At 31.8% G+C, this 26167-nt stretch overlaps 1 protein-coding gene across 2 annotated transcripts in view; it reads left to right on the top strand.

Moving 5' to 3' along the window:
• LOC127728247 (uncharacterized) overlaps positions 1 to 17200 on the top strand; it is a 125547-nt gene extending 108347 nt beyond the window's left edge. Inside the window, exons 5-8 of one of the 2 annotated variants that reach the window (XM_052235518.1) lie at positions 4332 to 4403; positions 8220 to 8267; positions 9848 to 10162; positions 16163 to 17200. In XM_052235518.1, the coding sequence (XP_052091478.1) occupies positions 4332 to 4403; positions 8220 to 8267; positions 9848 to 10162; positions 16163 to 16521 (794 nt within the window). In that variant the 3' untranslated portion in view covers positions 16522 to 17200. The remainder of the gene's footprint in view (positions 1 to 4331; positions 4404 to 8219; positions 8268 to 9847; positions 10163 to 16162) is intronic. The other variant, XM_052235517.1, reaches the window with a different exon arrangement.
• The last annotated feature ends 8967 nt before the right edge of the window (positions 17201 to 26167 follow it).

The raw sequence follows: 26167 nt of genomic DNA, 5'->3' as shown, positions 1-26167 counted from the left end.
ATACCAAATACAAAACAAAAAACTTGCGGAAAAGATGGTATACCGCAAACATGAGGTGCAAAAATTTGTTCCCATATCCGGATTTCGACAATTAATGTCTCTTCAGTGATGTTAGGAATCGAAACGGTATTTGGAAGGCCATATAATTAATTTACCTCAATTTGGGATTGACTCTTGAATTTTGAAGAGTCAAAATAGGATGAACGGATCATATAAACCCGAAGGCAAATATAATACAAGCCCAAACGAAAAAATATAAACAAATCTTAATTGAGAACAACGTTCAAACCTATGATTGCGTTGGATAAAAACCGCAATTTTTATACGTGTGCATGCAAAACAAATTTCTTGGTAGAGGGGTCTAAATACAGCACAACAACATTTTCCAAAAGACCAAAAAGTGAAAAAGTATATTTTAACAAAACGCATTTGACTAGCAGGTCGAACAACGGATGTTCTTAAACCCTGCTGACTGCCATGGCTATTGCCAAATAAACGGATCACAGATGTAACAAAATAGATCTTAATTTTAATCTAATACCAAATACAAAACAAAAAACTTGCGGAAAAGATGGTAAGTCTAAATTGTAACAACGTTCAAACCTATGATTGCGTTGGATAAAAACCGCAATTTTTATACGTGTGCATGCAAAACAAATTTCTTGGTAGAGGGATCTTAATACAGCACAAACGACATTTTCCAAAAGACCAAAAAAGTGAAAAAGTATATTTTAACAAAACGCATTTGACTAGCAGGTCGAACAACTGATGTTCTTAAACCCTGCTGACTACCATTGGCGATTGCCAAATAAACGGATCACCAGATGTAAAAATGGATCTTATTATTAATTTATTACCAAACAGAAAACAATAAACTTGCGGAAAAGATGGTATACCGCAAACATGAGGTGCAAAAGTTTGTACACCATATCCGGATTTCGACAATCAATGTCTCTTCAGTGATGTTAGGAATCGAAACGGTATTTGGAAGGCCATATAATTTACCTCAATTTAGGATAGACTCTTGAATTTTGAAAAGAGTCGAAATAGGATGAACGGATCATATAAACCCGAAGGCAAATATAATACAAGCCCAAACGAAAAAATATAAACAAGTCTAAATTGAAAACAACGTTCAAACCTGTGATTGCGTTGGATAAAAACCGCAATTTTTATACGTGTGGATGCAAAACAAATTTCTTCGTAGAGGGGTCTAAATACAGCACAAACAACATTTTCCAAAAGACCAAAAAAGAGAAAAAGTATATTTTAACAAAACGCATTTGACTAGCAGGTCGAACAACTGATGTTCTTAAACCCTGCTGACTATATATATAAACCATATATATATATATATATATATCTATATCAACTTTAAATTCCCTAAACTTTATCAGTTAATATAAATCGACACAAAAACACCTAGCTACCGTCAAAATAAAAGATTTATTTCAGTTTTAAATGCATTAGTCTTAGACGTCTTTTTTTAGGATGAAATAATTGATTGCAATCTGCTAATCGTCTAAGGGAAAATATGGCATGCATACTCAGGACGAGGGCAAAGTATCAATTGATACAATTGGTACTTAATTTCAAACTTTTTCTTCACAAGGCAACACAAATAATGGCCCCCGACCGGACGTTTTAATATAAACCGCACAGTCAAAAGGACACCACTGTTTAGCCTGGGCTCCACGGCGTATGGGAGAAGACTTTTTTTCTCTACCCCAGTCTACTATTTAGTTGACCGTGACCTAATGTCTTTGTCAAGGATGACATGTTTCATAAGTCGTATTTACATTCTCACCATCTGTTCCTCGATTGTAACATCCCGAATATTGAGTTATTACTTTTCATAAACATGACAATGGGTGCCGATAGTAGAGACGGAATCGTTTTCCACTTAGTTCACCCAGGTTTTTGTTTGGGTTTTGTTTGCTCAGTCTTCAGTTTTCTGTGTAATGTTTTCTACAATGTTCTTCGTCTTTTAGTTGTTTTTTATAATTATTATTATTCAAGGCCATCGTCTGGTATGTTTAATCTTTGTCTCAATTGTTTTGATTCACACTAATCCTACTGGGAGTTGTCTTGTTGAATATTTAAATCAAACAGAAGCTTTTGAACCCGCTATCCAAATAGGTAGGGGAATATCGGGGTCATAAAAGAATTAATATAGTTAAAGTTAAGGTAATAAACATTTATAAAGGGTATTGATATGTAACTATAGGACTTTTTATGAAAAGTTTGTGAGTCAGTGGGCCAGTTTACACACCAATAGATGACATTGTGTTTACATAGTCTTTGAACGTAGTTTCGACAACATAGTTTCCCAAGTTTAAACCACGGAAAACGTGTAAAATTTCAAGCGGGTGTTCTTTTCACTTATTTTGCGATCACATGCAATTCCCGAAAATAGTTTGTAGATAGCAATCATATTGATGTGAAAGGCGAAGTTATTGTTTGAAACACGAATTTAACACCGAAAGGTTTGTGCATTCCAATCGCGAAAATGATAACCCGCAAAAAAATCTACGTTTACGTTTACAAAACGATGATCAATAATTTTCATATTTGAGTCCTTTTGTTTGCGCTATATGTAAAAATTTACCAGTCGAACATTTCAACATATTCCTAGCAAGTTATGAATTATAAGAATAACTTTAACGCCTCAGAAGGGTATTCGATTACTCTAGAACTCCATCTTTTCTTAAAAGAGAGGTGAAAAACGTAAAACGACGAAAAGACAAAAGTCTACAAAACACAACACAGAAAACTAAATACTGAGCAATACAAACCCCACCAAAAACCGAGGGTAATCCATTAAGGTCACGTAACAGTAAATAGGCTATGTCACAGATTTTAGTAAAATTTGGCATATAACTTTGACTCGTTAAACTATATAACTATCAATCATAAAATAATGCATTTATCTCTTTTATTATTTGAAATATCACTGATTAAATTTTCTCAAAATAGGTGAGCATTTGTATAGAAAGCACATAAAATTGGCACAAAAAGTTCTAATATTTGCCTTAAAATCTTCAAATCTCCAATTTTAAATACATAGATTTTTCTTAAAAAACTATATGTTGTTGAAACAGAAATTTCCGTTTTAATGACGTAAAATAATAATGGGGTCACCGACTTCTTGTATCAACAACATATATTTTTGTAAGAAAAATCTATGTATTTAAAATTGGAAAAGAATAATATGAACATCAAATATTTTTACTGACAAAAATTGTAATTGAGTTGGCGAGTTTTAAAGCATGATTTTAATTGTTTCACATTTTTCATTTCGGGGTCTTTTATAGCTTGCTTTGCGGTATATTTTATTTTAGGTAAAAACGTTTTTGTTTCTTTATTGAATAAATCACATACGAAAACATTCCGGAAACTAAATAGCGGCTTACCTTAGATACAGACTAGTAGATTGTGGGATTTATCCCCTTAAAAAATATGTGTTGATGACTACTCAAAATCGTCTTTACAAACCAGTTGCATAATAATGGGTTTTTACACAGCCGAGAAGAGTGAGTACACGATGATTTCATAAGCCTAATTGGCTATGAAAATAGTGATAAACAAATTGTTTACTGCAACTGTACTATTTACACAGTCAAAATGCATTAAATGTATAAACATGTAATATATAATCATTGGACGTATACCGCCTTGTTTGTGACGTAATAATGCACTTTCGTAGAATTTAAGCTGGGACGTCATAAAAAGAATGCAGGTTTGGGACATTTTTACGTCATTTTCCAAATTTAAAATTGTTGATCGTGTCCAAAATATACTATTTAGAACAGTTTTAAGATTCATTTTAAGAACCAACTGTTTTGATTCGAGTGCCATTGATTAGTAATGTAGACGAAATTATAAACCTGGTATCTTTAAAGAGTTTTAACAACTTTTGGGACGATGCCACTGCTGATGAACGTTTCGTTCCGGGGGTATCACCATCCTCTTTTCAGAACTTATATGTTGGCATGAAATATCATTGCTATTATTTTTTATTTTGTGAATTTACTGTTTCATCACCAATTCGATGAATGTTTTAATGCCATTCGATAAGATTGTTCTAGAGAAACTCCCTCTTATTTTCAAAATCATAGATAATATTAAATAATGTTGTTTTTATCGGTTTCCGACGAAATTGGGTAGTAAAACATTACTTGTTTTGGCATATAACATAAGGAGATGTGGTATGATTGCCAATGAGACAACTATCCACCAAAGTTCAAATGAAGTGGATGTAAGCAATTATAGTTTACTTGAAAGAAAACTCTGGAAATTGTTCATAACCCATGTTCTTTTTGTATTTATAGCGAATGTGGACCCATCGACGTTTAGCAGCATTGAAACGGCTGATTACTTCCGTGTATATCTACTGTTAAATGGTATGGTTTATATTCGATGACAAGATAAATATAAAAGATAGATTTATTCTGGTCTATATTTTTGAAAGTTGGACGTGTGTCGATAATAATCAAAAATATTGCAACTTTTATTATAAGTCAATCATTGATTTTGAGTAAATATTTTAGATTTCTTTTAATCAGTTTTATCTTCTTTAATATTTTTTTAGTATCCTTTATTCCCTTAAACATTTCTTCTCAAACAAATTAACTTACATGACTTGCATGGTGTATGATACTACAATCGTTCCTTAAATATATCATCTACCGAAATCGGCCAGCATTTGCACTCACGCATTGACTTCATTTAGAACTGCTAATTTCTGAGTGCGGAAACAGAATGCTAACTTTCAATATGCTTGACGATAATAAGAAACGAAATTCTAGCAGACCAGACTAAATTCTTGTAAATGATGTGTAAAATGGCGTTTTTTTTAGTGAGAACCTATTTAACTAACTTCTGATAGCCAAATATTTCATCAAAACACTGCAGATAACTTTTCGTAGTTCGCTTGTTTTAACATTTCTTAACACAACATCAGTTGGTTTTCGAAAAATATGGTTTATTGTATATCAAGCTATTTCAAAAATATAATAAAAATACCGGTGACGGAGCTTTTTTACAAGCTGCAGTTTGTACATAAGTATCAGATTATGTGTAAAGATTAAACATAAAAAAATACTTTTGTGTGATAAAAAATATAACTTAACGATATGATTTTAAAATGAGATATTAAAAAATAGCTCTTATACTTCGCCCTCATAAAATTTAGATATACAAATTGAAGTCACCGTACTCATTTTCTTGCTGCAAAACAAAATAGTTAGATTAACTGTACATTCCTTAATAGCCGAGCTATCTCCCTTGATATGTCTATTAATAATTATTCAGCAGAAAAATATTCTGTATTCGTAATAAAAGTCCTAATAATACGACATATCGTATTTAAATAAAAAGTCTGTAAAAATTAATTGCATTTCTGACGTTAATCTGGACCTATTGCTGTCTGTTTTTTTACAATCCAAGACGGCGGGAGACCCCTGACCTTAAACTAGATTGAAAAAGAAACATGAGCTTGGTCTGCTAGTGCGTTCCACGATTCTATTTTTGCCATTTTCTGGCTGACCGATTTTAAGCTATGTGGATCTGTCACAGAAGTGAAAAGAAATGATCTACGTGTAGATAGTTCATTGGGAAAATTGTTGGCTTTTCTTTATGAATGACTCGTTTTAAGCACAATAATTGGAAAAAGGCCTCATGTGGACGATTTATGGAAACAGGCGGATAAATGAATTCATATGCATTATCTGAGCAGCAAATGTGCAGGATTGTTAAGGAGGCAGTTTCTACGATTTTCACATAAAAATAAGTTGTTAATTTTTTTCAAGAATAAAATGCCGAACTGGGATCAAAAAAGAAATCGTATAGAAGTTTTATTGAGATATGTCAAGATCCAACACATACATATAGGGATCTAAACAGTGTTTCAGGTAGATTGACAGTTTTGATGCCTATTGAACTTAAATTGGTAACAATTTTGCAAAGGCCTATCAAGTAAGTGGAAAACGGTAGATTTTACCTAAAAACAAATGTGGTCAGCCGAGAGGCCCAATAAAAAGTACGCAACTGAATAAAACGTACAAATGACAACAACAAAAAACAGAAGAAACTGCCACAGCAGACATAAAAAAAATATATAGCTTACATTTAACCAATTTTTTTTAGATTATTGAACTTTTATTTCTTCATCTATCAATGGGTATTTAGTCGACAACATTAAAAATTTGCGAAAAATTTCAAATAATTCTATAATAACAATTACCTCATGCCTCATGTGTGTCTCGTCATCTCTAAATAGAAATCCTTGCCGATTTACATACGACACTTTTAAAAGTGTAACATTTCTACTAATTGATTATGCTTCCCTTTTTGACTATGGTTAGTGTTGTATTTGAACAAGTGAATTCATCTTCAAAACTGCAAAATACACTTGGTCTCTGGTGGAGAGTTGACTTATTGGCAACTATACCACATCTTCTTATTTTAATATTAAAAGCTTTTACAATATATATTATTAAAGTGTAGGAAAAATATACTAAAATGAATTGTAGAATATCAGCTGTAACTCATTTATGAAGCGTTTTAAGGAGATAATTGAATGAGCACACAAAGAAGAAATGCATGATAATCAATTAAGAACATTGATAATCATTTCCCTTTGCATATAAGATTTTTGTTATTCAGAAGATTTACCGTTATCATGTTACAGATATATCATCCAATTTTATTAAAAATTGGGATTGCTGCTTAATCTTAATAACATTTGTGTAGAAGATCAACTTTCGATAACCTAAATAGGTCCATTTTCATTGGTATTTCAAAAAATGGTTTTATGTCATCGCTTGTGACGTGGTACACTTCTATACTTAATCCTTGGGCTAACCGATGAAGAAAATAGGGGTTTTGCTCATAATAGTGATGATAAGAGCCATTAAACGACACGAAATATATGTTCCATTTATATCTATAATATACAGCATTTATGCGGTTTTTCAGTTTTCACCCCAAAACATGACTTTCGTTGCTACAGCCTCAATATTAAACAAATCTTACTTTCTTAACATGGCATTGACATATCCATTACAATCGGGGGGAGGGGTGGGGGGAATCGTATTTTTAATATAAATTTCAAAATAAATATCAATAATAAACATTCAACACAAAGAAAGAATTACAAGACCTTTTGTATAAACCAGTCTGTATTTATGTAGGATTAAATATTGTCCGCCATGAAATTATGTCCAACGGACACATTTTCTCAGTGAATTGTGTCTACGGACATAATGTTTTTATGAAATATCGCCCGGACGATATTTACCTATGAAATCGTGTCCACAGATGTGAAAAAGTGTCCTTCAAAGAAAGGACAGTATTTCAATTAAAAAATGTCCTTCATAGAATTGACAGTATTTCGCGTGAAAAAAATGTCCACTCTCAATACCTACAAAATGTATACATAGCTTCAGTTCTTTGTCTAAATTGAAGTTTTAATTAGCTTAAGGATTTTGTCTCTATTAAAACATGGCATGTAACTGGAGTATAGAATTCATACAAAATGTGATCATCACCATGTGTAATTAAACATAGATTATACAATAAAACATGTACTTATACACACAAAAAAAGTAATACATTTAATAGAACTTAATATGAACTATGTGAATAACAATACATGTAATTCATTTCAATTTACAAAATCATGTAATATTCAAGAATAGTACTCAAAAATACTGTTCTTCATACATTTGGCCTCTCTTGTTCTTTTAACAAAAGGTTGTGACAGGAATATCTGCCTGTAGAACCTGAATTTCAGAATCGGAGTTTGATTCACTAGATGGAAGAAACATTTCTTTCAATAAAGTGTCAAACAAATCAGTGGAGTAAGATCAGTTAAATTAGATTGGTTTTTGTTTATATAAAATTATAACTGGTTCTTCATTGGTTTGTTTTAGTGATATAAAAGTGTCCTCTTATTGAAAATCAACCTTTACAGGACAGAATTTAATAGTGTTTTATCATGAAATTATATCCGATTGAATGGACACTTTTTCACAGCATCGGACACATTTATATATACCTTTTTTCACAGGACACTTTTATGGCTCACATTTACTAATGTACTACATGTATTATGCCATGTATAGTTCTAATAAAAGAGTGTGTTTAACGACCTTGACTTCTATATCCTACATTGGATTTCGTATTATCTTCTCATTTTTCTCTTCTTTTTTTTTCAGATAGCTGCGATTCAGCAAGCAAAGTGCAAAATTCAGGACCATGTCCAGGTAATTTTAACAATTAAGAATCGGCTTTTATAACGCAATGACAATACTGACGATTGTTCTTTAAAACTGTATTCATGATTTCCCCAGTGGTCAACTTAGTGGATGGAAGTTTTCTTGATTATGCTCAAATTTAAAAAATTATATTTCGAGGTATCGATATTCTGCAGGAAAGATTTTTCGTGTAAATCACGTTTGTTGTAGGACATTTTTATGAATGTACTATATATGTCATGTATGATTTTACTACTACGTGGATGTTTTACGAACTTGGCTACTCATGTTTAGTTTTTTATTCTATATCGGATTTTCTATTATTAATGAAAACTTTACGGTAACGTAAACAAATAAAATATGAAAATGAGTTTAAGGTCAAATGTAGGTCTTACAAGCATTCTATACATCGGTTAACATTTCACTATTTGGGAAACGAACCAAGAATTCTTAATGTTGGCCAATGAATCATCAAATTTTGGCCAAAGGCATACAATCTCTGTCATATGGACATGTTCATCAAATAATATTTTTTGAATAGTTTTATACACAGCAAACAGTTTATTCAATACTTATTATTATAGTGTATCTCACAAAGGGGCATAATCACCAATGAGCAACGTTGACCTAGCCATAAAAATAGAACCAAGGACTGTCTTTGTCAAAGTGATCACGGGTATAGTCCATTTATTTTGACAATAATCCCGTACTTGTCTGTCGTTATAATGACTCCTCACAAATAAAAACTTACAACCGGATTTTGCTAGTGAACAACATGAAAGGTAATACTTATTTGATTATCTATTTATTTTAGGGGGAGAGGTGGGGTCGTTTTGCTCAATCTTTAGTTTTGTGTGTTGTGTTTAGAGTACTTAATGTCTTTTCGTCCTTTTTTTCTATGATATTGAATGTATAATTGCTCACTGCCCCCTTTGTATCTTCTCTGTTTTGCATTAAAGTGTCAGTGACTATTGTGTGTCTTATTCTTAACTGGTGACAATATATATGATATTAATAGTTTTTTCTAGGTGCATAATCAGATATAAATAAAAAGACACTGTTCCAGTTTAATGCATAAAACGCATCACGAAATTCAATCATATTTTCATTATTTTGATTCATATATACTTAACGGTACCTGCAAGCTAGTGTGTGTTGAATAGATTTATGTAAACTATTCCTATCAATAGTAATTTTACTAATTTTAGTTTTAATTTTACTTCCACCTGACAACGGTATCAAGGGATAAACCAATATTTTGGTTGAAATGTTTCATCTGGTTATATATATTTTGATTATAATTAGTTAGTGTATGGTAGAGGTTGGTGGTTAAACCCTGATTTATCTCAGAAACAACTCCATTACATATAAAAATTTACTTGGAATGTTAGGTTTCTGTTTTAAAGGTTCTCATCCTCTGTACTTACTATCCCTATTATAAGAAAAGTATTAATCTGATGTTATCATTATCATTTTGTTTTGTATTAATCTGATGTTATCATTATCATTTTGTTTTGTATTAATCTGATGTTATCATTATCATTGATGTTATCATTATCATTGATGTTATCATTATCATTTTGTTTTAGTCCCAACCGTTCCAACTGTAAACACTTCTATGACATATGTGACACCACAGCCAGGAGCAACTCTTAATCTTGATTGTTGGTATGACTCGCCAGTCGTTGTGAGTGGAGTAAAATGGGCATTTACGGACAAAAATAATATAAACAGAGAAATCAATGAAACAACAAAACCGTCTAAATACAGTGGCTCTACTTATAGCACACCAACTCTTACAGTAAACAGCTTTTCCCAGTCTGATGAAGGCCTGTACATATGTATTGTGGAGAATTTCATGGGACCTGGAATGAGCAATGTCATTAATGCCAGCTTAGCACCTTGTAAGATATCATTTGGTATTACATTCTCGCCATAATTATTACTTTAAATGTTGTATGTTAGGGAGTTACCATTTGATTTTGATGAGGGGGGAGAGGGGGGGGGCTAGGATGAAAAATGTTGTCCTGCATTTTTTTTTAGTTGTAATCTCTGTCTTGCCTTTTAATTTTTCACTTTATTCGGTCCTGCCTTTTTTATTAGCTCACTGTTCGTGAACTTTTGCCATCACTTGCCGTCCGTCGTCGTCGTCCGTCCGGTGTAAACTATTTCAAACATCTTCTCCTCTAAAACAACTGAACCAATTCCAACCAAACTTAAGCTGAATGGTCCTTAGGGTATCTGGAATAAAGTTTGTGTTTTATTTTCTGTTTCGTCAAAAAACATGGCTGCCATGGCTAAAAATAGAACATAGGGGTAAAATGCAGTTATTGGTTTATATCTCAAAAACCAAAGTATTTAGAGCAAATCTGACATAGGTAAAAATGTTCATTAGGTCAAGTTCTATCAGCCCTGAAATTTTCAGATGAATCTAACAACCCATTGATAGGTTGCTGCCACTAAATTGGTAAGCATAAGGAAATTTTGCCATTTTTGGTTATTATCTTGAATATTATTATAGATAAAGATAAACTGTAAACAGCAAAAATGTTCAGCAAAGTAAGATCTACAAATAAGTTTAATGACCAAAATTGTCAATTGACCCCTCAAGGAGTTATTGCCCTTTAAGGACAATTTTACACAATTTGTTTATCAAGTTTTCTAACTTTAAAAAATCTTCTCCTCTGAAACTACTGAACCAAATTAAACCAAACTTAAGCTGAAAGATTCTTAGGTTATCTAGAATAAAGTTTGTGTTTTATTTTCTGTTTTCCTCATAAAACATGGCCGACATGGCTAAAAATAGAACATAGGGTAAAAGCAGTTTTTGACTTATATCTCAAAAACTAAACTAAGCATTTAGAGCAAATCAGACAGACGTTAAAGTATTCATTAGGTCAAGGTCTACCTGCCCTGAAATTATCAGTCAAATCGTGTATCTGATTTTTAGGTTATTGCCCCTGAATTGATGATTTTAAGGAAATGTTGCAGTTTTCGGTTATTATCTTGAATATTATTATAGATAAAGATAAACTGTAAACAGCAAAAATGTTCAGCAAAGTAAGATCTACAAATAAGATTTTATATTAGCAAAATTGTCAATTGACCCCTTAAGGAGTTATTGTCCTTTAAAGACAATTTTTCACAATTTGTTCATCTAATCTAGTTTGCTTACTTTAAAAAATCTTCTCCTTTGCAACTGCTGAATCAATTTCAGCCAAACTTGGGCTGAATGACTTTCAGAGTATCTTATATAAATTTTGTGTTTTATTTCCTTGTACATGTACTTCAAGAAACATAGCCACTATGGCTAACATGTAACATAGGGGTAAAATTCATTTTTTTTTGCTTTTGAAGAAAATATGACAGATACAAACAACATTTAAATGGCATTTTTAAGCCACACATTAATATATATTGAAAAGCAAAAATAATCATTGATGAAAGATTTAAGCAAAAAATTACAGGTTTTTTTGCCAAGTTGCTCATCCTTCCTTTTTTTTACTCAGAACTCCTGTTTTGCCTTTTTTTCAAATTTCATCCTAACCCCCCCCCCCCCCTAAAAATCAAATGGTAGCTCCCTAACACATATTATCCTCTACCATTGTCTGTAGAATCCTATTTGAATGTTCAAAGATTACTGTGAAATAGAGAAAAAACTCCTGTAAATTTTTTAGCTCTATATAAAAACAAACTCAAACATCTTTGATGAATTATCTTTCAAATAAAACGTATGAAGTTTGTTTCATTGATAATATAAAGTAGGTGTTAACTGAGCAAGAGGACAAAGTTCCTGCTGATTTTCACCAAATTAAAACTATTGTAACAGTTAAATGGTTTTGAATCTTATTACTACATTTACGGCCATCAATAATATTTACAATTTACAAATAATGACGTCTGATAAACAAATAACGATATTCATGACTGAGTGCTGAACAGGAAATAACTCTTTATCAAATTGAAAAAAAATAATTCCATAATTTCCCAGCAGAATTTTATCATATAGTGTGTGAAGTACGGAAACGTATCCGGGGTTGTACTATTGTAGGAATTTTATTGAGGGCTTTATTTTCGAAGTAAACAATAAACGCCATCTATAGAGAAAGTTTCTATCGTATTAAAGTATTATCAAATTGAAAATATTTTAAAAAAAATATATACCCTAAAACTACGAAGATACTTAGTCGGCTTATATTATCCGTGTATCCTTGATACAAAAATCTACCTGATTGATCAGGTGAGTTTCCCCATAGTACTCATTTTGTTTCCTATACAATCGTAAGTTAAATAATTTATAAACAGAATAAATTCATAACATCAGTCCTTATTTATTGTCCTTATTCTATTTGGTAATGAGATAATCAAATTTGCGGTAATCGAATGACTTACATCATGACAGCCGCCTTCACCAGAACAGGAAGTGGGTAATGCGAAAGTGCAACTTTTTCGAGAAAAAAAATTACGATTTTGGATTCATTATTGCTTCTTTTACTGTTATTGAGGATTTAGTAATTTTTACCGAACTTTTGCCTACATTTAAAAAAGCACTCTTACTTATTCTGATCATTTTTAATTTTCTGTATCTCGGAACATCATTTTTTCTATGAAAACTATTATTTTTGGTTTTGTATGTCAAACATTTTAAATGAGTTAAATGAGAAAACCGAATTTTAAGTATACTATAGTGAACGAGATAATTTCCATTTAATTCTAGTGTGAAAATATAGAAACTTTTAGATTCATTTATTTCATTTAATTAATCTTTCAGACAATTCTTCTGTTTTCTTTCATGTCAGTCATTTTAATCTTAAAAAATAGTAACTACATATATGTGCTAATTACGCCTTTTTCTTGACATTACGTACTGTATAGTCCGTTTGTCATTGCCCATTGTCTAAATACTTTAACGATTAGTTTATTATCTGAATACTAAGGGTGCTTTTGTATTTTGTTGGTTTATAGCTAATGATGTAATGTTACATGTAGTAGCTAATTCAAATAAGATCTAGTGTGAGTTTTATTTAGAAACACGACTGGCTCAGGCACGGACGTCGAATTTATATGTATACGGAAACCCGTAGTGAACAAAACATTTATACTGGACTTTGCCGTGTATTTACCATCTTCGCTAGCCAAGGGTTACGATCCAGTCCCCTCCTCTCCACCCTTGGCGGATTAAGATAGAATTTTGGATCCACGAAGTAATGATTTCCATTGGTTGCAGTTGTAACTGGCTGAATCCAATCAAAAAGCGCCGTCAAGATGCTCACGTGTAAATGTAGAAAATGTAATTAAACAATTGCCACGTGCTGAATGTGCAACAAGTCTTTATCCCCAAACACAGAAATATATGAAGTGACAATTTCAAAGTTTTTAATGAACTAATTGAAGTTTCTGGGTATGTTTCTTGCGCAAATGTTGGAATGTCACTGTATATTTTCGGTTCCTGCTTTACGAAATTTGTAAACACTGGACACATCCATTTTACACATCCAAAATGAAGAGAGTGCAAGCGCTGCCGTTGGTCAAGATTGATGTAGTCGGAATGGGCGTGACTTTTACCTACCGGTATATGGCGCAGCATTGTGATCACAAATGTTGGCTTAATCTGCCAAGGGTGGAGAGGAGGGGACTGGATCGTATCCCTTGGCTAGCGAAGATGTGTATTTACATGTATGATGTAAACTGTGATTAACCTTAATTGTGGTTGTATTTGAAATTAAATTAATATAACATTTCGTATCCAAATTGATGTTTTACTTACTTATATTGTGAGCTACCCCCCCCCCCCCCCCCCCCCCCCCAAAACATTTGTTATAGCAGGGTCGTCCAAAACCTATGTTATACTATAATGAAAATATTATGATACATTTTTTCCAGTTAATTTTAAAAAGTGAATCATGATTTATATCCTTAGATATGACCCAGCATAGGTAAATATTATAAAGTTTACATAAAAATGTTAGGCTTCAGCCTTACTGTATTACATTTGTTTAGTTGTTTGAAAGTTAAAAGTACTATAGGCACTAATGATATGTAAATAAGTCCTGACACATTTTTATTCGATTTTCCTAAGTCATGTGTTAATTGTAAAATTAGGCAAATGTTTGAAAAAATAATTGCCCTCGATTTCGACTGCTCAAAGCGGACATTGGTACTAATGTCAATACTAGTTATAAATAGCAATATCACAAAACCACCTACTTGTGTGCACATTTTTAGGAACTGTCTTTTAAAGATAGTGCTTAATGAAATCTGGTCGAACATAATCCAGACACTGATTATAATATCAGCAGCTGGTCGAATATAATCCAGACACTGGTTATAATGTCAGCAGCTGGTCTAACATAATCCAGACACTGGTTATAATGTCAGCAGCTGTTCGTACATAATCCAGACACTGGTTATAATGACAGCAGCTGGTAAAAGATATTCCAGACACTGGTTATAATGTCAGCAGCTGGTAAAACATAATCCAGACACTGATTATAATGTCAGCAGCTGGTCGAACATAATCCAGACACTGGTTATAATGTCAGCAGCTGGTAAAACATATTCCAGACACTGGTTAAACTTATAATGTCAGCAGCTGGTCAAACATAATCCAGAAACTGGTTATAATGTCAGCAGCTGGTCAAACATAATCCAGACACTGGTTATAAATGTCACCAAGATAGGACAACCATATGGTCGTACGTAAGACAGACACTGGTTATTAATGTTATTAGGTCAGGACTACGGACTTTGCCGTGTAAAGGACATTTTTTTATCCAACTATTTCTTTTATTTGTCTGTTTTTGATCTACGTGTGTCACCTCATATGGCGTTGCTAAACACTTTAGAGATTCAAAAATGTTCTATTCGGTTATTTTTAAAAAGTGTGAACGCTAATTTCTAATAAAAAATTATTTTTTTAAATGACATAAATGCGTGTGCTCTACATTAATTCAACCGAAACATTCCTGGAGATATCTTGTTTATGCTAAAATTGAGTTGCAAGCCAGTGTGACTTCAATGCAAGTAATAACGTCATAGTCCAATTGCGGCATGTCTAACACTATTGTTATTTTCTCGTAAAGGCCTATATTTACTTAGTTGAACATGTAATCAGCAATGGTATTATCAATGTTTTTCATCTTTCATTGATCCGCAGTCAAAGTGTTGGATGCATGAACGAAATCAAATCAAGGTTGGGCAATTCTGATAACGTTAGAATTATGCGCTTATAATGTCTAAACTAATTCAAATAAAATGAATGTCTTCATATAAACAAATCAGCAAGAATTGGTTTTGACGAAATAACAATGAAAGTTCTGTAAAGTGCTGTGATGCTAATGTAAAACTCATAATTTAACTGTTTTATTATGTAATGCTTGCATGAATTTTGAATTAAAAATAGATAAGATATTGTTAGGAATGTGAAACTTAATTCAAAATAAAGGTAATGTTGGTTTTTAACTATGAAGCACACCTAAAGGCATTGGGTGCAGAAATGCACAAATGTACAAAGTAAAATATCAAAAAGTACAATAAATGGTCACCTGGTCACCTGGACTTCTCCTGTTATATATATAAATGTCAAGCCACGTCCGGTCATAATGGAGATGTTACGTCATGTTCAATCCATGAAATTCCGTATTATGGGCTTTAAAAAATAGTGGTAGATTCACATTCGTGTACTCAACCCTATGGAAATTACGTTGCTGCAACATTTACTGGTGAAGTATTGTAATGATTGTATATGTGTTTAGAGTGGTGCTATAATACTAGTCTACCTATAATTCGAATTTTATTTATTTTTATATAGACAAAGTCTTCAAAATAATTATGCATTATTCAGGCCTTTATTGTTAGAGTTAATTATAATTATAATCGAAAATATTTTTTTCCTTAATTTGCAGATGTTGAACCGATGTGCCCATGTAATTGTGAGTATAAGGATAAACTAAATTTTTGGGCAGCTCAGAACCAAACCAACCATACAATGGAGGAATTGCGAGAGATTTTAGCACCAGTTCTTCAGAAACTCGAAAAGGAACTTAAAGTTGATACAAGTAACTTATCATCTACAGTCAATAAAAGGATAAGCGCAAAAGATTCCAGACCATCCTCGCAGAAATTGGGAATGTTAGGGATTGTTTTTTTAAGTTTGATCGTTGGTGGCATTATTCTTGTTGATATCACATCGCTCCAAAGACACCGTGATACAGTTAAGAAAATTGGCACACGTGGTAGTCAAGATTTGACCCTAACGGAATAGTTTAAAGCGAATTAGAGGAATTTTTTTTTTTTTTTTGTGTTGTTTTTTCATTAAAGTAAACTCCCTTATCTTTTATTCAAATAGAATTCTAATGCAACATTATCACAGATTTTGAATGTAATAATTGACGTTGTTTTCTGTCAGTTTCATTACAATATTGTATTTTAAGCTTCGATGGCATCAATTGGTGATTTGATGCCGTCGGAGCTTACAATACAATACAGTTATCTCCTAATTCTACATTATATTTGAGAGTAATTGAAATTGTTTATTAATAAGTACTAGTCATGAAATTAATGTCTGTTACAAAAAATATAGGCAAATTTTTATGTGTAAACACATGTATATATATTATGATTAAATCATACCGACATCTTTTATATTCTTTTTTTTTCTGTTATTAGAATCGTTTGAAATATGAATGTTCTTGTTATCAAGTTTATAAATAAAAAAAATTTCGATGTGTTTAAACCGATTCAAGGTATAATTTAACTGCACAAATTGTAATGCTAATTCCTATTAAAACCACATGAAAATCCACAAAATCAAGAATTCCTTCAACAGCATTTTACTCGAATTTTGGGGTAGAGGATGTTAATTTGTGTGTATGTTTTTAAAGTTAGTGTTTTGAAGTTTCTTCACTGATTATCCACTTTGAATAAAATTTTGAGTTTGAAAATGTCGTTGTTCATTTTTGCTCTACACAGTTAGCAATGAACATATTTTTCTATATACAATTCAGTAAGAATTCAAACATTGTTATTGATATATAGAAATCACGTTACATACAGAATCAGTGTAATTTCTGACAAAATCGTAGTCCTCGATATAATAATAGCGACAAATCTAAATAAAACTATGTTTAAAAAACAACGTTTTCCATCGTATAGCAGTAAGAACCTTGAATGAAAAAGTATTCCACTTTAAAACTCTGCTGACGTCAACATATACTCTTCATTTGGTTCTTGTATGAAGACAATTTTACTGCAACGGGTATTTCAAATATAGTGTATGATTGTTTGAAAGATTGAATTTTTACAAATAACGTTTTATGTAAAACAAAGATTAGTAAACATGAAATTTACTACAAATATTAAAGTTAGGAAATTAATTTGTCATACCTACACGTAAGTACGTCTGTCCGGTTTTGTTTGTTTTTATCAACTATGTAGATACATCGACCTTCTCTAAAGATCACAGCTTTTATCAAAATGACAAATTGCCATAAACACAATAGGTTAATGAAAAATAAAATTTCTGAAACAATAAAAAAACTTTCAAATAGATGGGGTATTAGTATGAGAACCGTTTCAAGTTTGATAATCAGTCTATCATGTCAAACAATTTTATTTCCTATTTTAAAACAAAATACGGGAAAAGTTTGTTTAATTTTCACAAATATTTAAAGGACATTACATCAATCAAAGTGTGATGTTAACTTTTTCTTAAACTTTAATTCAATGAACTTCTCAGTTTATCATATTTTTCCAGTTGAAATGAAACATTAAATTTTGGTACAGATTTCAATGTGCATAATACATGTTTCTGGAATAAATTTAAGTCTTAGAATATTAAAAACATTCCTATAATACTTTTACTCTGTGTTTTGGAAGGAACATTTATAGTCAAACTTAAAATTTTACACATGCCAACACGGAAACATGTGTTCAAAGTTGATTGCATTTTTCAGAACTGATATAATAGTATAACAAACTCATCAAAGATACCAGGATTAAATTTTGTACGCCAGACGTGCGTTTCGTCTACAAAAGACTCATCAGTGATGCACGATTCAAGTAAATTAAAAAGTCCAAAAAAAGTTGAAGAGCATTAAGGTCCCAAAATTCCAAAAGGTTTTACCAAATACAGCTAAGGCAATCTATTCCTGGGGTAGAATATATATATAATACCGTTTCGATTCTTAACATCACTGAAGAGACATTAATTGTCGAAATCCGGATATGGTGTACAAATTTTTGCACCTCATGTTTGCGGTATACCATCTTTTCCGCAAGTTTATTGTTTTCTGTTATATATTAAATTAATTATTAAGATCCATTTTGTTAAATCTGGTGATCCGTTTATTTGTCAATCAGTCAGCAGGGTTTAGGAACATCCGTTGTTCGACCTGCTAGTCAAATGCGTTTTGTTAAAATATACTTTTTCACTTTTTTGGTCTTTTGGAAAGTGTTGTTTGTGCTGTATATAGACCCCTCTACCAAGAAATTTGTTTTGCATTCACACGTATAAAAATTGCGGTTTTTATCAAACACAATCATAGGTTTGAACGTTGTTTTCAATTTAGACTTGTATATATATATATACCAATATATAAACGATACTGACATACTGGTCGTTGTTTCTGGAAAAAAAAATTTCATGTATTTCAGACCAAAAGTTTGAGTTTCATAAATTGCATAATCATTGTAAGCACCTGAACCGTCCTAGGTCAACTGACGAATATCTGCATGTGCATGTAAAGAGGATAACTGTATGCCTAAATCAGTTTTTGCCATTTTATCATTATGCCAATACGAAATCACTGTCTATTGGTCTTTTAAAAGTCTTTTGAAAAAGCTGTCCGCCAACAGTAGCATTGATCTTGTAGAATTATTACAAAATAAAAACTCGTTAAGCAACCAACAATCAATCAATCAAAATAAAAACTTTAACTTGATGTATAATATGCAAAAGTTTAATGCTTATGAACACAATGAGATGTGGGGTATTCATCAATGAGATCGCAACCCAAAGACAAAAGTAACCATAACATACAGAGGGCAACATGCAGTCTTCAACAATAAACATGTTTCTAAACAATATGTCAAACTCGTAATCGTCAAGAAACTATGCAAGTTGTGTATAGATTTAAGGAAAGCAATCGAAGATCTGCAATTAAACCCTTTTATTCTCCACATAATCAAAACTATTAAGATTCTGCATATATCTGTAATTTTTTGGTTTTCTTCATGCAATGCAACTACTTTAAAGTCGTTATTTTGCCCGACCTTCTCCAAAGTTTTAATCTTTAATTTAGGAAGACAACATGCACATAAACACCATTTTCACATTAAGTTGAAGAAAAACAACAAAAATTGTAACATATTTCCAATCAGAAAAAAATGTGCTACTGAAAAAATAAGGTGCAGCAAAATTTATTTTAAGTATTTTGACTTGCTTCCTTAATAAATATAAAAAAAAGTACACAAAATTGATAAATGATTTTCAATTGACCTAGAGTTACCTCTTAACATATAGAGCTAGAGATCAGCATACCATCAGTAAAAATAAACAAATTTCTACACAATATGTCAACTCTAAATCGATCACAGTCTAGAGAAAACTGAGACTATCAAATGTCTACACAATATGTTAACTCTAAATCCATCACAGTCTAGAGAAAACTGAGACTATCAAATGTCTACACAATATGTCAACTCTAAATCGATCACAGTCTAGAGAAAACTGAGACTATCAAAGAGATGCCACTCACAAAATATTCCCTTTATAACAAAAGATATCAGAATTTAACTAAGCACAACAGTTGCATGAACATGTGGTTGGCTAAACTGGTGTTTTAGGTCTCAAGTCTTCATCTTTTAATCTCGAACAATTTGTTAACAATAGTTACAAAAGAACACTACAATAAAACACCAGTACTTAACTCTATAAGACCCTTTTTATGCAATGTTAGAGAAAAGTTATAGAATAAACTCATTTGTTTATTTATATCTATTTACGATTTACATGTTCAATAGTGAATTATGATTCTTAAGCATTCGTCTGTATCAAAATAGTTAATGTCTTCATAAGGTTGAATAACAAAAAAAAAGCGAAAACAAACAACATTAAAATACACAGAAATTTGATTTTTGGCAACAGTTTATACATGTCTTAAATACAGCATTTAATACACTTGGAAAGGCTGGATTTCTTTTGTAAAAATGCATACAAGGTTAAAAAAAATATCTAAACATACATAAGGATATACATTTGTAAGCATAAACAAGAACAAAATAATACACAAAAAACATATAACAATATAATATGCAATGTATATAACATAAAAAATAACTTTTCAATATTGCTAACGCCATAAACCATTTAGTATCGATGTCGTTTTGAATTATAATTTGTCTAATTTTATATATTTCGTTCTTGAGCTGTGTCCGTGGATAATGTCAAAAATATCTCTACTGATGGATTCTTGCATCGTAGCTTAAAAAAATGGGTGCTGCGCATATTTTATGCATTCTTGCCAAAGCCCAGGTTAAAGATTTTTTTTTTTTTTTTAAACACAGACAAAATCAAGTCCTATTTTTTTGGAAATAACTGATACTACTCATGCTAACATGGCTGGGCATCTGCATCCCATGGACATATTCTGTACTTATATTATTAAATAAAGAATATACAAATTTCACTGCATGATTAACGAACTTGATATAAAATTCACAATAGTTTACCTGTAATTAAAAGTGCAATGTAGCAAACAGTCGTTAGTTCAGTATCAAGTATATTAATCAAATGCAAAATGTAAAATTTAGAAACATAGAATAATAATTATTTGCGCTGGACTACTAATCACTTTCTCTCGTGATTTCGATACAAGAACTAACTTCATTTTTAACATCGTTTTGATTTTTGGATAATTATTTTTCTATGTAAAGAGATAATTTCTTGGCTGTATTCAGACTAGAAGGATGTACATAGACGTGTTTACATACATACTCTCAACTTTTTCGTTGACGTTTGGTAAGTATTACAAAAATCGGTATTAATATAATTTTAATAAATCGTATAGTAAATGTTGTCTTTATCTTAAGGTATTGCCAGAGCTTGACTTTTTACATGTTATATATTGAATATAAATCTTTGAAGGAGTTAACATTGCAAGGAGGTTCTTTGTGCATTGTAAGGGAGATGATTGAATTTTGTTAAAAAAAAAAGTAAAATTTGTTATAAAACTTTTTTCGTTAACGGCTATTACATGAGAATAAATGCACAAAATGGAGAAATAATACAAATTCTTGTTAACGAGTCACAAATAAGATGAGAAATAATATATAGCATAAAATTTTTCAAAAACACAAAAAGTGTTCACTAATTTTGTTATCATTAACTACATTACTTGTTAGCAAAGTCAATTCGGGACACGGTTGTTTCACATTGTAAATGGAAAAAAATGAGGATATGTAATCTGATTGATAATGAGACAACTAGCCACAAGAATCAAAATGACGTTGATGTAAGCAACTATATGTCAACATACGGCCTTCAACATTAAGCATACCCATACTGTATAGTCAACTATAAATGCCCCGACATGACAAAACGTGAAATGATTCAAACAGAATAGAGAATTGAAACGGGGAATGTGTCAAAGAGACAACAACCCGAACAAAGAGCTGAAACAGCATCCGGCTACCAATGGGTCTTCAACGCAGCGAGAAAATCTCGCGCCGCATAGTTCAACGAAATGGAAAGGTAGAAAAACCGACGGTCTGATTTTTGACAAAACAATCGACGAACAACAAATATCCCAGTCAACAACCAACGATTTGTGAGCGCTGAAACTTGCGCACACCTGTGACAGTGGTGTAACAGTCAACATAAAATTAACTAAAAATCAGCTGGAATTGCATCAGATTGGCACGAAACACAAAAAAAAACTAAAATTAAAATAAAGACGAAAGACACAAACAACCTATATTAGAGAAATCGCAGTTACCAAAAGCTAGTTCAAAGGAAATTACAACAAATGAACCAATCATATTCTTCCCTGCAGACTGAAGTATACTTACTTTAGTAAACGTACAATTATGAAAATACCCATTATATTGATCTGTTTTCTCTTTCCTTGTGTTTTTAAAAACAAAAATATTGTCGACCATGCATAATTATTAGCGTATGTATTGCAAAGTGAGTGTTTTATTTCATTTGTTTATGGTCTTTTCGTCATATGCACTAAGATATGTGACATGTTTTTAGATTTTGTAGATTGTTTGTAGACGATATCAAACGTGTTTTAGGCAAAATCGATTAAGATAAAATTCCGAAGACAAAACACGCACATGACCAATAAAAAAGCCGGTGTAACTTACTAATAGAAGTTGGTATGTTAAAACTTCAGTAAAAGGATGGCATGGACTAATTTACTGAAACATGTCTTCTGTGATTTGTAAATCAATCACAAATTTATCGCAATAAATGAAAATATCCTAAAAATCTAGCCTTCATTTAAAAATTCTAGACTCGGAACTATTTAATCCATAGTTTCACATTCTGCAGAGACACTCGTATTTTGCAAAAATTGTATGCGAACCTCCTTGTGTAGTTTGGCGCTTTAAAGTATACATTGATAAATAAGCAGTTGTGTGTGAATTGTTTTAAAATTGATTAAAAACACGACTCAATTCAAAAACTTACTGTTGCCAATGAAAGTTACATTTTGACACATTGAACGATTGCATGCTTTTCTTACGTGATACAATGGCATATTTTCAACAAAAGTAATATTGAATCATATAAATATTTCCTTTTGTCTATTGTTTTAAATCCTATTTTTTTTCATTTCAAAATCCCATTGATGTGTGTGTTTTCATGAATTACACCAATTCATGAAAAAAGTCACTTTTCTTTTTCGGGAAAGTTCGGTGTTGGAGGTTGGTGTGGGTTGTTGTCTCGTTTAATTTCATAGTAATGTTATGTCTGATTACAATTAAATTAGTGGTGGCTGCCTTAGCAAATTTCCTAGTTCACGTTATTAGTCCTCCTGTTGGTGGCTGTTCTGTACAGGGTTTATATTTTTTGTGTGCTTTACTTTTATGATCTATATATGCAAAGGGAAGGTTTTCGCTTGTAAAACTGATTTAACTTAACCCCAGTTTGTACTATTACCAAATTCTGCTATCTTTAAGAGGAATTACCTACGAGATATAAAAAAATAAAATGATTTTTTTTTGTTCCATCATTAATGAAAGTGAAATAGTGAAATGATAATTCGCTTTTAGCAGCCAGTTTAGTTCAATTTTGTCAAAATAAGTTAAAAAAAAACATCGCTGATGAATAATAGTGAAATGATAATTCGACCTCATTGAATCAGTATTCATGACACCTTTAATTTCACCCATTAGTTAGTCTAAGAGATTGGTTGCGCATGTATTATTCGTATTCAGCCATTAAAAGGAAAAGAATGTCAACATGGAAAGTGAAACTTAGGTACACCATTTCGTTGACTGATTCGATCCACAAAAAATCATTCTTATCAGGTAAAACGATGATTAACTTATTTTCTAACCTATATCATGAAATCATACAGACCTAGAAAAGTCCAATTGCACGAGGTCCTATCTATTTATATTTATGTTTATGTTTGTATCGGGTTATGTGACCGTCGGCAGTCTTTGGAGGTCATCTCGATGGTTAATTAGATGGCGTCTAGACTAAAATACACACGAAATGCGGATATATATTATCGAGTCCATGCATTATTAGATACATAGTGTGCTTGTGACCTAATGCGATATATATGGGGTCAGTAAATTCCATATGGGATGAGAGCGAAGTTCGAATACCCATATGGAATTTATTGACCCTATAGCCCTCACCCCATATGGATTTACTGACCCTATATATATCGAATTAGGTCACTAGCACACTATGTAACGAATTTATCTTACCGACTATCTTAACATGTGGTTTTTATACTAGTGGCATATCAAAGTGATCGTCTTCAATACCTTTAGTATTAAGAACCTACTTCCATTGGTCTATACAAAAACAGATGCCAACAATTACAACTTGTTAGCTTTAAATGTGTTTTATGAATTTATTTTAATCGTTCATCATCAATTTCTTCGTCTGTTGAAACATTTAAGATTTTTCCTTAATACCGTGTTGTTTTTATAAAGGGACATAACACCAATACTAACCGTGAATTGAAATAAGCCCCGCCTACTAACCTAATATGAAACCCTACTAACCTAATATGGAATATACACGGTCTCCACGCGGTTGCTTTTAGCCAATCATATTCCTAGAAATGTAAAGGAGGTAAGATTATGTTAATTGCAAACTTATTGAAATTTGGATATACGTATTAGTATGTTATAAATCAAATATGAGAATTTGAGTCAAATCGGTGAACATGAATTTGACAGGTAATGCCCTTTTAATCATCATGCGTTGTTGTTTGTCTCCGCTTGTGTTTTTCCCGGTCGGGGTTGTGTGGTCTGTTATACTGGCAATCATTTTTGTAATTCATGTTATTCTCGTAATGTATTATATGCATTAACTGTTAAGTCAGATAGTAAATTAATTCTTTATTCAAACTTTTTTTTAATTGCTCTTATGAAAAAAGTAAAATTACAAAAAAAAAACCAACTCCGAGGAAAATTCTAAACAGAAAGTCCCTAAGTAAATGGAAAATTCAAAAGCTCAAACACATCAAACGAATGGATAACAACTTTCATATTCCTGACTTGGTACAGGCATTTTCTTGGGTGGATTAAACCTGGTTTTATAGCTAGCTAATCCTCTCACTTGTATGACAGTCGCATAGAATTCCATTATATTGACAACGATGTATGAACAAAACAAACCGACATAATAGGTAAAAATGTCAAAAATACGGGTACAGCAGTCAAAACTGCGTTATAAACTTAATCACTACAATAAACAAGCAAATATGTCAACAAAGACAAACAAAAAGGCTTATTATAGACAAAAAAAAATTAGCAAAAACGAAAGACAAGAATACAAAAAATTACCATAGCACAACACAATGACGGGATTTACAAGTACCGAGCCACGTCAAATAAATCACTACAAAATCAAGCAAATATGCCAACAAAGAAAAACAAAATGGCATATTGACAAAGCACATTAGCAAAAACGAAAGAGAAGAATACAAAAATTTACCATAGCGCAATAACACAATGACGGGATGTACAAGTACCGAGCCACGTCAAATGGATATTACCAAAAATAGACTAAATAGTAAAAGTAATAATTTACAAAGACAAATAGAAGAATAATATAACACGTTATTAAGGTGATAAACAACGTCAGTACCTATAATCTATACTTCAAGACCATCGTGTATTATTTGTGAAGTTGATACGGAATATTTATCAACAAGATCTTGGTATCTTCCGATGAACTTTTTTTAGAAAAAGGACGAGACGTTCTTTGTCATACCCCTGGTTCATCAACTTTCTGCTTAGAAACTGGTGACGTTGAACAAAGTCTGAGTAGCAGCTGCAAGCTCTTGAATATCGAATGAGTTGGGAAATGTATACAGGTGCAATATGCAGGTGAAGTTGGTATATTGCTACTAAGGTGGGGGAAATTGATAATTTCAAAATTAAAATCGTTCGTTTGTCATAGATTCTTGTACTGAGATGACCGCTTATGTCAAATTCGAGGTATAAGTCAAAAAATGAGACAGAGGAAGCCGTGTCTGTTGTTTCTTAAATTTCTAGTTCTGGAGGATATATTAATGGAACCCAATCAGAAAAGTTTTGATTGTTAATGGAAAGAACATCATCAATATATCTGAATGTGAAATTAAATGATCTGGCTTCTTTGATCTTCTTGTTTTTGACAGGTGTCTGAAGAAACTCTGACTCATATGAAAATAAGA

This window comes from Mytilus californianus, unplaced genomic scaffold (genome assembly GCF_021869535.1).
Source record: "Mytilus californianus isolate M0D057914Y unplaced genomic scaffold, xbMytCali1.0.p SCAF_2, whole genome shotgun sequence".
Taxonomy (NCBI): Eukaryota; Metazoa; Mollusca; class Bivalvia; order Mytilida; family Mytilidae; genus Mytilus; species Mytilus californianus.
This window is presented reverse-complemented; position numbering and strand designations above follow the sequence as displayed.